The sequence below is a fragment of the Anopheles ziemanni genome, chromosome 3 (assembly GCF_943734765.1).
Source record: "Anopheles ziemanni chromosome 3, idAnoZiCoDA_A2_x.2, whole genome shotgun sequence".
NCBI classification, from domain to species: domain Eukaryota; kingdom Metazoa; phylum Arthropoda; class Insecta; order Diptera; family Culicidae; genus Anopheles; species Anopheles ziemanni.
In genome coordinates, this window is record NC_080706.1 from 62,040,996 (window position 1) to 62,055,157 (window position 14,162).

Below are 14,162 nucleotides of genomic sequence, written 5' to 3' on the forward strand. Positions count from 1 at the left end.
CTAAATACGGGGATACGGAGCATGAGAAATGCGGAGATGTACTGTGAGAAAGAGAGTTCTTATTTGTTCGTGTGCACGTGTGGGTATGAAGGATATTCTGTAAAGCGGGAGGAAAATTAAAGGAAAGTTCTTGGGGTAGTCTATTGCTTCCTGCCGTATCGTCATGGCAGCAACGAACACACGCGCGTGGTCTAGGCGTGTGTAGAACACGAAACACTGCATCCTCTCTTCTAGGGCAAAAAGGTACACAAACACACCGCGAGCAGAAAACGATCTACGCAAGAGGGCTGCTAGAGGAAAGGTACCATGCGCAGGAGCCGGGCTGCGGTGTGTTTCCGCGGTGCACTAGATCTAGACCTCGAAGCGATTGAGCACTTCGAGAGCAGTTGAATTTGAGTCGTCGTGGAAAACGGTTCTGTGAAAAGTTCAAAACAGTCCTACGTCCCGTGTTTTTCGTGAGTCTTTGGTACGCAGCTGTTTGCATCCCGTGTTGTCAGTTCGTTTGTGTCCATTAGAAAGTTTGTTCGTTTCTGGCGTGTGAACAAACTGGCAACATCTTTTCATCTTTCCAAAATAAGACTTACCAGCCGGCCCAATTCAGTACGGAATAGTTTATCAGCTTCACTTTCCTTATTTATTGTACGGTTAGAGAAAGCGCAGCCCCAGAGAAATTGGTCCATGCATGAGATGTAATAATAATTGCCACAGTAGGACACAGTAGAGACAGAAATTGAAAAAAAACTGCACAAAAAACGTTTGGTAAATTTGTTTTCCATTTTTTAGTTGTCCCATCCTTACGTCCTCTTTCCCATCGTTTTGTTTCTAGTTTCTCCCGGAAAAGGCAAAGAATTCTCGTCTCGTTACTACCGTGTAGAACGCAAAAGGGATCGCTCTGGTTCCGGGAGGCGGTGTGCTCTGCTGTGTGCGGTTTTTAACGTGTTTTTCCCGTGTGCAATCCCCCGGGCTGAAGACAGTTGTGTGAGTGTGCCTCCCGTGCGCCTCACCTGTCATACCCCGTGCGCTAGCGTGTTTTCGTGTGCGTCTTCGCGTTTTCTGTGCGAAAAGAGATCGATCGCAGAGAAGATCCAAGACGGCCGAACAACGGGCCAAGAGTCGGTAATTAGAAAAGCAGCAGCAAATCGCGCTAAGTAAAAAACAAAAGGAAGAAAAAACTACAACGAGCGAGTTGAAAAACCTCGTCGTTGGTTGTGTTGGAACAAGCGAGAGAACAGATTGATTTGTGCCCGCGCATCCTTCTGAGTGTGTGGTAGAGAACCAGTGTGCGAGAGGGACGAAAGAGAGGGAGATAGAGAGAGAGTAAGAGAATTATTCTCTCTCACTATCTAAAAAAGAGAAAACATCAGTCAAGGTATTTCGCTCATCTCAGCAGCAGCAGCAGCAGCAGAAGCAGCAGCGCAAGGCAGCAGTAATTTGTAAGCCGCAGTAGTTAGCAGCAGTCGTCGCAGTTCGCAGCAAGCGCCGTAGCAGCAAAACCCCCAGTGTCAGCCAGTTTTTTCGCGCAGCCACACCACTCCACCTAAAAGCATCAAAAATGGTAATTACTACATCATTTCAACATTCCTACATTTGTTTCTGCAATGCTTTCTTCCGCTAGCGTTAAGCAAAATTTGCAGTGGGTTTTTATCAGCAACGCCCGGTGTGTGAAAGTGCCGCATACTAGATAGTCCTTAATGGCGTCCTATTCGCAAAGTGTGCTACTATCACCAGGAAGAATAGTTGGCCTTGTTGGGTTGGGAATTTTTCCGTCGAAAGACGAAGATGAAAGTGATTTCGGTTGGCTGCAGTGCAGTGTAATGTGTTAAGAGAATGGCGCGGGTGAACCGTGAGGTGAATTAACGAGTGCTACGAAATTGGCAAATATTATCCCCCCCTCCCCGACCTACCTATCTACGTCGTTTTCTTTTTCCTTGCGTTTGAGTTCGCTGGAACTATTGGATCAAACGCCCAAAGCTTTTGGGCTGTACAAAAAGCTGCCCAGTCACCCTGTTTCTCGTTCCGGAACATCGATAACGGAACGGTCGCGTTGCGGTGACGTTTGGCCCGAAACATCCCACATCGGCGTACCCCGCGGGCAGCTAGGAGAAACCGATCAAATTGTGCCAGATTGTGTGTCTTGAAAGTCGATGGGCAGCTACGTTGAGGTGTGCGGCGGAATAGCACACGGGTTGACCCGCTGCCGACGTCGTCAAACGGTTGGGAACCCTGGTGGTAGCGGCCATCTGCACGCAGTGTGTGTTTCATGGTGACGTTTACTTGTACCGGGAACAATGTCACAGCAAAAGCGGACCAATCGAATGCGTGCCGTCGTGAATCATCCCTGCTCGAGGGACTCTGCACACGGTGGCGCTGCTAACCTCACTTTTTCCCTTAATTCAAAGTGAGTCAATTCTAGCTTCTTTGGTTACACCCTTTGGCGGTTTTTTTTATAACGTGAATAAGAACGATAGTATGGTGGCCGAAGGTTCCTGGGTGTATTTTATTCAGCCCTCGACATCTTTTTTCTCCGGTACCCCAAGGAAGCCGAGCGAGAGGGCAGTCGTTACTTTTACGGTGTGTGAAACGCGCTCCGAGCTACGCGGGGTTGCGGTTTGATTGAAAATTACTCTCCCTCTCTCTGTCTCTATCTTTATTTCCCGGAGAGAATATTAAAAATTCTCACGATATTCCTTGGAACTCTGCATTGCATCACGAACACGCTGGCAAGTTGTAACCGTTTGGCGAGGGGCTTTGAAGTGTGTAAGTGCGCCACTGTGCGCAATTTGCGTACATTCTCTCTCACTCTCCCGTCGCTTGCCATCCATAAACATCGAAGTTTGTGCACTGCGGTAGAGGGAAACATGAAGGCAACGATCTCTTTTCCAACATGGCTCGCCGAGCGAGACCGGGTCGAGCAATTCGCGCGTTGTTCGGGGGCTCGTTTTACCGCATTGCGGGTTTTTTCTCGCAGCTCTTCCGCTCTCGCTCTCCTTTGGAGCATCGTAGGCAAATACTACTACAAATCGCTATGGCTCAAATGGATCGTCGATTAGTTGATAGGAATTAGAAACGGGAAGGAAAGCAACAGCACTGCGATGTTCGGTGCATTTTGTATGCAAAATTGTTGCCATTTTTGAGGTTTCAGGTTTTTTTTTAAATGGTGATCCTGGGCGTTTGAGACATATTAGTCACAGCGCGCCCTTCATTTCGTTCAAAATTGCATTGGAAATGCTTATGCTCGTATAGGTATTCCCGTCCCGACCAGCTTTGCATCATCGCCGGTGACACATGAGCACTTAAAAAGGGGTTGCCGTCACCATGATTTGAAGGCTCCATGTGTGCCTCGGTATGCGTACAGCAGATCGGCATCGGCAAGAGAAACAGTATTCAAACGCATAAGAAAGAGAAGTAGCATCTTGCATCACCGGAGGTTATCTGCCGAACTCATTTAGGAGAATTCAACAACTTTTCATCTTCATAACTATGGCAGTTTTTGGACTTACGATAAATTATTTTGATCTGGGTGTCTCCACAGCGGAGAACTTTGTAAGTACTTAGCTTCTGTGAGGCGCAATGATTCCTGGTCTAATTAATTCGAATATAGATAAGAAACTGCAATCGAATCTGTATACGGTTACCTCCCATACCAGAGGAACTGCGATAATGAAGAACAACTCCTTTGAAGTTATAGTCCCATTTTGGTATTATGTTTTGTTAACATTGATTTGTTACTTGGTATATACCGAGTTCTTATTTTATGTAGTTTGTTAATACTCCAGATCAAATATCATCGTCAAACGAATTTTTTTGTTTGCTGTTGTTGATAACTTGACTAGTGTAAATTAGATTACAATTACTTCATGTTTCCATTCTTCAGCCATTCTGCCAATTTACATGATCCGTTTGTGTCAGTCTTCGGGACCAGGAACTTTCAGCATTGCAGTATTTCCCCGTGGTTTCCACTTCTACAGGCGTGTTGTGAGGCGAAGGCTTTTCCTCTTCCCATGATTGAGTCATTCTGCTTCCGAACGAAGTGAACGAAGGTGACATTCACCAATGCGATAATTAACGACAGCAGTAGGAGGAAAGGAACACAAAGCAACGTCCGGCGAGGTCGTGGTTTCCACTCCGGTGAAACCCGACCAACTGTACGGACTGGCTGGACTTCCATTCCACGCGAGAAATACATCACAGCAGCATCGGCCTTCGAAATCCAATTAGAACGTTAGAAGAAGGCCCGGTGCTTCGTAAGCTACAAACGAGGGAGCAACACTGCTGAACGAACGGAACTCAAGTTTAAGTTTTTGATACTAATTAAAGCGAAAACGTGGAAAGAAGGGCGCTGATGTATAACACTACATCCAAAGTTAGTTTAGTGTTGACTTTCCATGTAGCTGTGGAGCATGCACTTAGTTAATGACTCGAAAAGAGTTGGGCAAAACCCGATAACGAAAGGATTTATCTGATTCTTCTATCCTGCTATAAGCCTTTCCAAATACCGTTGGTGAGTGCAGTGGAATGTGGAGGACACAGTGGTTGGAATCTGGTTGTCCAATACGGAATTTCCTGTCCTCCATGTTTGCTCCCTACCTCTGTCAAATACTGTTTATAAAATGCTGTGTTTATAAGCAATGGCGACCGGTTCCGATTTTCTTTCAAGTGGAATTTTTATGTCAAAGTGGCGATTTGTTTACTTTTTGCTCTGTTGTTCGCAACAGATTTTCTTCATTACTCTAGGATGAACAATGCTCTAAATTCAAACATGAAAATGATCAAATAATTGCAAAACCCATTTTGTGGAACTTTGCGTTATTACACGAGCGGACATCATTTTTATTTTGTTCGCGCGTAGGACGTTTTTGGGACGATATTTCGAGCTGCCTAGTGGGCAGAGTATTACAATTGACCATGGCGGATAATATCGATTATTGACCCAATCATGATGAAATTCGGGAAGAGTAAACGTTTTGGTATTGTACGGTGCGAGAGAGCTATTAGGAGGGTATTTTACTGCATTCAATTTAGGGTATGTAATGTATCTCGCAGACGAATGTCCACAGTTTTATTCAGTTATCATGCTCATGCTAGTCATGCTAGTAGAATGAAAAAGAACAACACTTCCTCCAAAAATCCATGAAAAATCAATTTCAGTATACTTCCAATGTCGATCGTATTTCAGGCGATCCTCTTGAAAATACATGCACCGGCGATATCATGTCGATAAACAGTCAAGCTAGAATGTGATTAAAACGCAATGTTCGGCAAACTCCGTTGCACCGTTATTGGATCTTTCGCTGCTCCGATGACGTCGCACGAGACAACCCGCTGCCGTCTTGATGGAAACTATTGCGACGTGTCGATGTTCACCGGTCGTCCCAATTGATGGTTTCTGAAGCGCACAAGAAGCCGCAAAACCGGCCAACCAACCAACCACCACACGCACCTTTCTTCCTAGCCAGCAGCATGCTTTGGTGCGTTTCGCTGCAGTTGGAGATGAGTTCCTCCACCTCCGATCGACTCTAAGGGAGAACGGAGTACGCGGAGAGCAGGGGTTTTGTTGTTGCATGTTTAGGACCAGGCACAAACCGCTGCTGGTGCTACTGCTGCAACGGTACCGGCAACAAACCGCCGCGCCGCTGTGTGTGATGTGTTGGAATGTTATTTTTGGGACACCTTCATCGTTCGCCGTTTCACGCTCTATGGTGCCTCCACCGGCGCACTGGCAGTGTTTTTGTGCGCGCCGCGTGGCAAGCTATCGGGAAAATACGTACGACCCGCCGGTTGTGTTTTACACTCTGCCGGTGGGTTTTTGGGAAAGGTATTTTCGATTTTTACGCCGGCGACCCCCGTCGCTGGGTGTGCACCGAGAGGAGTTTCGCACTGCAGCTGACTCACCGGGGTGTCAGCGGTGGTATATAGAGTTCTGCTGTTTCGTTGTACGCACGCTTTGATGTTACGATTTATTCGCCCGTTCGTCCGATGTGCAACGTGCAGCATGTTGAGTTTTGGACGTGCCAGTTGCTGCATGCCTGTTGCAGTTCCTGCTTCTTTGGTCTCAGCGGAAAGATTGTTCAATACCATTCTCTGTGATAATGGGCAGGAGTTATTCTTGTGCTTGCGCTACCTATGGCCACCACCACTCTAGAACGGTTTTCACCATTTCTGACGGAAACCGGGCACCCGCAGTGCAATTGATATGAGGTCAAGAACAACTCAGTTGCTGTCATGCGTGTAATATAAATAAAATAAATCATTCTGTAACATTCTGGGCTTGATTTAGGAGTACTCCGTGTGAGGTTAGTTTTATCAATAAGTGTCGACTGCGCTAATGCTTTCCATCAGCTCGCTGAAATTCATTCGTAGATCGTATTCCGGACCAATTGTAATTGGATTAGAATCACCCGAAGTGAGAACACCTGTTTGATAACTGGGCCTGTTGCCATTGGAAAACGGATTTGTAAAATATATTATCCATTATAATGCCTTGGTAAGGGTGCAGCATGGGCCAACAAATTTGCAATCGATATAGCATATTTTGGTTTGTTTAACACGTTGACTGCCATGGCTATCATTTTTGATAGCCAGTTATCATTAGTTCTAAAAGGTTGTTGTCCCATAAGTAAAAGAAAATGCAACCTATAAGTTATAGTAATATTGAAAACTAATGTATTTGCTTAGCCTTAGAATACCGTCGGTTGTATACAATGTATGAACAAATTTAATCAGAAAAGAGTGTCAGATGAATCAGATTCATGTATCTTTTAAATAGAGATTCATTAATGTTTAAAAAAAAAAACAAAATTAAAGACCAAAAATGGCTAGCAAGACCCTTTTTTTGTTTTTGGTCGAATGATATACGCCAATGAAAAAATCTTGAAAATTCGTGAAAGATTAATCAAAGTGTCATGAAGATTCATAAGGGTTTCGAAAGATTCATCAACATTTGAAGATTCGAATCCCAAATGATTCATGAACCAATCTGAATGAATCTTAGGTGAAAGGTTCATATGAATGAACCTCGCCTAAAGATTCATAAGGAACATCACCACTAATTACCACTAGGGATGTTCTATCACATAAACTGAGTTTGGAAGAATTAGTTTAGAAAGCTCTATTAATCGTGTAGTCTATATAGATCGCAGCTGGAAGAGCTTAATTTCTTGCGTGGTCTAAGTTCAATTCGTCTGTTTGGAACTTCATTTGTCCCTCCTATCATCACCATAAGCTATCCAAGTCATCTGTACGTATGGACTTATACTTTATTCAAGTTCAAGAGTATACGTTATTAGGGGTTATCATGAAATCGTCGTTTCGTTTTAGCGGTCGCTAAAGGCGCTCATTCGTCGCTAAGGGTGCTCATTTGTTCATTATAATGAACTTTTAGCGACTGAAATGAACAAATGAGCACCTTTAGCGACCGCTAAAACGAAACGACGATTTCATGATAACCCCTATTATGTTGCAACTGGACTCGCCTCTTCTGCCGCCCATATGTAATGATTCATCTTCAAGCGATGACGGCATAGTTTGAACATCGTGATGCTAACGGGTATTCCTCCGTAACACGAGCTCGTGTTGGTGTTGGTTGCGTTGGATAACATGACACCTACTTACTGTGCTGCTTAGCTTAGGTATAAGCTTTCAGATAGTAGTAAAGTGGAGGATGTTAGCTTGAACAACTTTGACAAAGATGCAGTTTTAAGTTGATGAGGTGCCTGATCGATCATTACTCATACATCTGCTGCCATAAGGTACTTGATAATACAGTTCTGGCGATGACACGATTTTTAGCTCGTTCTTAGTTTCTTAGAGGTTTTGTCCTTTCTTTATTTGTCTCTAAGCCTAGCTTCTTTTGGGTTGTTTGCTGAGTGTACCGTTGATGTTGACACATGGCTCGTTACGTTAAGAGATGAAGATCATGTTACCTGCAATGATTTTAATTATCAAGTTATGCGTTATTTAAAAAAAAACCTTACAATTCATTTTTGGCTAAAAGAACGAATGGTAAAACGGAGGATGCTGAAAAATAGCTGCTCCTTATGTTGTTGCTTCATTGGAATGGTCAATTAAATCTTCGCACTCGTTTGAATCAACATCGGACTCGCGGAGCTAACCTTAATGGCCGTTCGCAAGTGGCGCAACTGATTCGTATGTGTTGATTAAATTTCACGTCTGAATGTACGTGCAACGGTGTTCGGCTCTCGCTAGTGTTAAGATGGGGCAGGTCCATGAGAGCCTTCGATACACGACGGTGTAGCGCATGATGATGGGGTACCTCGATGGTCACGCTATGGCATGCATATAAATAATGTTTAATGATTCTCGAATAACTTGTCACCGGTAACGGTACACACCTTATGGCCGTGTTGGCATTTTGCTACTTGTTGAAGATGCCCCCGTTGCGAGTTAGAGTTTCCTTTCACCGCCTAAGACGCTTTGCACTTCTTTTTAGATGTCCAAAATTGAGGAAGCAGGGTCGACGACGGCGGTGAAGACTGGCAGGGATTGCTTTTTATGGTACACAGCGTTCCGGCGTCACGTGCGTTTACATCCATCTATTCTATTTGAACTCCAAAACAAACACACCCAACCAACTGAAAGACCATTTTCCCAACGATGGGAAAATTATGGCATTGAGGTGATTGGTGGTTGTTGTTTGTTTGATGGATGATGTCGTTTGTTAAAGCTGATTCCGAAGATGCATGATTATTTTATTGCCCTCCGCCCCGCTACCTCCGTAGACGCAAGCGTGCGCGCACCGGATTAGCGGTTGGCCATGGAGACGGTGGTTGGTGGTGGTTCGAAATAGATTTGGTTGGGGCTTTCGTACGGCAGCATATGCCGCCCGCGAGATATCTCATGGGAATGTTAGCTTTGACATGGACTGAAAAACATCACAATCCCATTCTCACGATGTTGACCACGAACCGAGCGCGCTTGAGAAAATATGTCGAAAAAAGGCAAAATGTGTGCTGGAGCGTAAACTAATGTCTTCCGAGTCAAGGTTCCAACACATTTATTATAGAATGTAAATCGCTGCCTTTGGTGATATGGTGAATCGGAAGAGTATATCCATGCTGGCGGCGCATAGATTTCCATACCATAATAAGCTCCCGTTCCTTCGCTGGTCCGCTCTTCAGGCAAACTTCAGGTGCTTGAGTGGTTGATTTTTCCTGTCCACGAATGACAGGGAGCGGGGGATTGTTTGATATCTATTCTTCCTGGCCAACTTCTTCCCCAATGGAAACGAGCCTCGCATTAGTCACGATTGATTGGTAGCTGCTGTGGCATGGACGTGTCTGCACCCCTGCTCTGGCCCAGATCGATCAGGAACGCGCGCTCGTGTGTGTGTCTGTCAATGTCTGTAAAGAGGTGAGAGAAGATTTTTCAGCACCTGTTATAAATTTGCTCCAATCAATCAACCTCAGCAGGAGCAGGAAAACAGGTTCACGAATACGCGGAAGCTGAGCGATTTGAGGATATGTTGCTTACATAGTGCGGAACAGGCGGGAGAAATTCTGCCAAGCGTGTGTTAACTTAGCATGAATGATTGCCCTGGAAGAAGCACTACATGTGGTAGCCAAAATGTTACATACTTCCGGAATGGAATGATTTTAATTTTATTGTAAGGAAGGAGTCGTTTTAAACGATGTAAGTTGGGTTACAATTAGTGGATGTATTATCTATTGCTTAACAGCTTCATATAGTTCTGATAGTGTAGCATCCAATTCATTATCAAATGACGCATTTTTAATGCTTTCTTGCCCGTTACATTTCCAGGCCGATCAACTGACGGAAGAACAAATCGCAGAGTTCAAAGAAGCGTTCTCGCTTTTCGATAAGGACGGTGACGGCACAATCACGACCAAGGAATTAGGCACCGTTATGCGATCGCTAGGCCAGAACCCCACAGAAGCAGAACTGCAAGACATGATCAACGAAGTCGACGCGGACGGTAAGTGTTTTATTTTTCGGACAGGCGTTGGCCACTTCCCAACCGACCCCACCTGAGGTTCCTTTAATTAGGGTCATTAGGAGGATTCCATTTCGATGCGATTGCATTCGTGTGGCATTACTGACACGCTGGAAATTCACGCGCCGATTTACTTCGTCGACGTTGTTCGATTACTCCTCAGCCCTGCTGTGTGGCGATGAGTTGGTGACATGTCGCGTACGTAAACAGCTGAAAATTAATGAATGTTGCCAATTTTTCTGGTCCCCTTGATATGATTAGTGGTTAAAATGTTGCACTGGGCAACGTTTCGGATTTGAAGCAGCATTTTTGAAACACGACCGGGATCTAAAGTATCACCATATGGTTACCAGCAAAGAAGAAGAAACCCGTTAAGATTAAATTCACAACATCCCCTGCTCGAATGAAGTATCGATATTAAAATTTCAGTTTTTCACCCACCGGTTGTTTCACTGCTAATTTTCACTAAATCAAAATGATAATGAACCAAAAGCAAAAATGATTGGCAGAATTTTAATGAGTGACAGGTTGCTATGCCGACTCACTTCTTTTGGTATGCAAAGCGGGTAAAAATAAATATATTTCTTAACAAAAAGAATTGAAGTTTTGTTAGGAATGCTGAATATAATTTTAATGAAGGGTTTAGCCATGGCAAGAAGAAAGAAAACATGGGCTGTCATATCTTAAGCGTTTCTACCAGCGTTTCTCAATTGTGTTTGCCAAAGAAATGGCTCTTTATGCTAAATATTTTGGGGTGGTTGTTTTGTGTACACTGTTTTCCACTGATTTCAATTTGAAAAGGTCCCGATTCTTTTGATAAGAAATCAATCAAATCATTTAAGAACAGTATGGGAAATGGGAATAGAAAAGACGTTCACTCTGATTAGACCCTTCTCCAGGGTGATTCCTTGCTTTTGTGTGCCTTACACGCCATCGTAACATTAATCATCTTCCAAGGAAATATGTATTGTTTTTTTTTTTTTCTGGGCTATGGCGCACAAATCTATTTTGCTATAAAATGTGTACTGTAATGCTCCCTTTCTGGAGGAACATGATTACCATGAGGGGTTGATGGTTGATTGTGACCTTCGATAATTTGGAAGGTGGCGAGGAAGAAATCCATTTTCGGAAATGAACGTTCGTGCCGTGGGTCATTTTGGAAAAATGGGTTGCGCGAGGGACTTTGGCTTATTGCTGTAACTACAGGATCTTTACTTGTTTAAACGGTAATGCTCATTTGCTGCTGACAATGGGGGAACTGTAATGTGTTTTTTTTTTAATTTTTCTACTCGTGTCCCTGCTCAATGTCAATTCTAGTGATTCCTGTTCGGAGAAAATACAATCGGGTTCTCAAGACACACATTCTGGTATCCCGGTAGGCTATGAGTAGTGTTGCTTTTTTCCATGTTGAGTTCAAGGTTCCCTCGGTTTAGGGTATGGGCGTGACACAAGGATGCTATTAACAGAATTGCTCTGAAATGAAGCACAGTTGCGAATGTCCTTGGTGCGAATACAAACAAATTTTCCCTGAGCTATCTAGGGTGGCGGCTACCCTGTGTTGTGTAAGAGGTGCGGAGAAATTAGATCATCCTGCTGTAGCAGTGGGCTGAATTTGGGTGAGGAAACTATTTGTCGCACGGAAGCGCTTTCATATCCTGGTAGAGAGGACCTGTGTCAAAGTGAGAGCGTGCGTGCGTGTGTGTGTCCCACGTCATCGCAAAGGGCAACGAATGGGCGTAGTAAGGATGGGGTTAACAGCATCATTACCATTTTATCCTTTACCCGAGGGAAATCGTCCGTTTTTTAACATAATGAATTATACAGTTTTTGATCGCATTTTGGGTCGAAGTATGTGGCATTTTTTTTTTTTTTTTTAGTTAGCTCTTCAGGGAAATCGTACCGAAAAACACGTGAAATACATGGATACTAGATATCTGGCACACAAAAGTTTCCTTTGAACGAAGCAACGTGTGACTTTTGTAATGTTTGTACAGGATGAAATTTGTGAGAAAACAAACAAGATGAATTCCGAACCAGCCATAAGTAACCAACCGTCGGTCAGGTAGCACGTTATAAATTAAGCCTATCCCTCATGGTGGCAAAAGGAGGGGGTAAGGGGGACCGGTCGCAGATTTACTATCGTTACCTATCGCTGCCACCCGGTTCCAATAAAATTAATGGTTTCGAATGCGAAAATGGATGGCGCCTCCGGTCATTAGGGATAACATTATTTCTTCGGGCATAAATACTGATTCGGGCAGCGAGATAAAATAAGCGAGAGAGAGTGTCCAACCCAGCGGGGGTAGGCGAACGGGGGAAATTTGCACGGAAAACCCCTTGACCCTATGTCATGGACGAAGATAAAAGAGGTTACGTTTTAGAGATAATTGCCTCCAGTTCATATCTTAATGAGGATATCATTATTCTCGGCTCGGGTTTACCAGACCCGGCAGGGAAAAGGGGTACCACCGAACCGCGAGGGAGGTAGCAGCCGGGGTCTTCGTCCCGTAAGAAGCCTCTTTCATCACGTTCTATGGGAACAGAAAATGTAACACTTGTGTGCGTGTGTGTGTATGTGAGATTTATCGCCGCTGGTAAAAGATGGTAATACTGGAGCCATTTCTATATTAAGTGGGGTTCAACACTGTCGTTGTTTTTTGAACAAAGTCCTTATTTATGGATGAGTATCTTGGATGATTGATATTTTGGACAGGACATTTTTATTCCCTTCTTTTTTGTACTACTAGTTGAATTAAACCTTTTGAAACGTGTTTATCTCGAAGAAGAAATTCGCGCACCGATTCGTGGTAGAGTCCACAAAAAAGATCAAAAAACCCCAGCTTTTGGCTTATATTATGTTGTGATAAAATAGAACAGGTATCGCTTTGTATGATATCGATGCTAACAGTAGTGATGTCAGTATTATAAGAATAGGATGAATTGAATCATCTTTTTTCTTAGCGCGCAATAATCATTGCCTTTTGCTACTGCAGTGACTTTGCGTTTCTGGAATGTTGTTTTTCGAGGCGTAATATTTTTCCTTTGGGGCAAAGCATTATGTGGCAAAACTCCAAAAGTGGTGGTACACACGCAAACGAAAAAAACGAGAAAATAAAACACTCCTGCAAGCACAGTACTAGCATTTATTTCTTCTTGGTCATGTGTTTTGTATGCATCATCGTCGTTATTATCGTTGGTTCAATGATGGATTTTTGTGACGATGGCGGCGAGTGAAGTGAATTTTCGTTTATTTTTTGAGCACCACCTGGTAATGTGCACCTCTCTGCCCTGTTTGCCATTGGAAAAACGGGTTAAAGCCACCGCCCTAGTTCGGTGCTGGCTGGGCCTCTGCCACACATGTGTATGCAAATTCTCTCTGCCACTTTCTCTCTTTCTCTGTCTCTCGTTCCCCCCATGTTTTGTACCCACACGTGCGAATCCTTCTCACAATATGTGTGTGACCATGTAGGTGTGTCACGTTTGGCTTCGTTGTTAATCCACCCAACCGTTATCAGCTTTTTTGCTGCTGCCAGCGTAACGTGCCATTGTCGGCACCCCAACATACGATGAACAAATGGCCATTTTATTTATGCATCGCGCAATCCAGTAAAATGCAAATCTTTGAACAATTTTCTTTCTAGCAAATTGAAAATGCAATAATGAATAATTGATGCATCGATTGCGTTTCTTTGCCAATGTTTTCCGATGCTAAATTACATAACTTAGAAAGACGGGCAAGAAGCGAAGTGGAAATAGATGGGTCAAACGAGATTCCATTAGAATATGGTTGGTACAGAGATACGATAATACTACTGCGAAGCAACAGTGTGTCCTTTCCGAGAGATTATGAGTTGGGTAAACGTGGGTGGACACAGGAGTAGGAGAAAGCGGAGAGTGGTAGCAGATATCGATCGCCTTGCCCAGTGCTGCTCGTCGTATACAGGTATCCGGTAGCAGTAGCAGTAGCAATAGCAGTAGCAAAAGCAGCAGCAGTCAGCAGAACATACACACCGATACAGCACCACCGCAATCGAGGAAGTATTGTGCGCACGCCCACCTGCAGACAGAGCCTCATGGTGGTAGAAACTTCCAGAGATAGCCCCCCGGGGGTAGTACTCGACTCGAACAAATCACTACAACCACCAACCATCCATAGTGGTTCTATGCTGGCTGTGAGAGTGTGTTGCTGTGC

General features: G+C 44.1%; 1 protein-coding gene across 3 annotated transcripts in view; it reads left to right on the plus strand.

The window, feature by feature from the left end:
• The first annotated feature begins 331 nt into the window (after window positions 1–331).
• The window catches only part of LOC131287642 (calmodulin), a 33,657-nt gene continuing 19,826 nt past the window's right edge, over window positions 332–14,162 (plus strand). For 2 of the 3 annotated variants that reach the window (XR_009189259.1, XM_058316707.1), the window contains exons 1-3: window positions 332–466; window positions 1,388–1,555; window positions 9,778–9,952. Coding sequence is in view for 2 of the 3 variants with exons in the window: in XM_058316707.1 (XP_058172690.1) it covers window positions 1,553–1,555; window positions 9,778–9,952 (178 nt within the window). In the remaining variant the exon portion in view is untranslated. Of the gene's footprint in view, window positions 467–1,153; window positions 1,556–9,777; window positions 9,953–14,162 lie in introns of those variants that run through there. The other variant, XM_058316708.1, reaches the window with a different exon arrangement.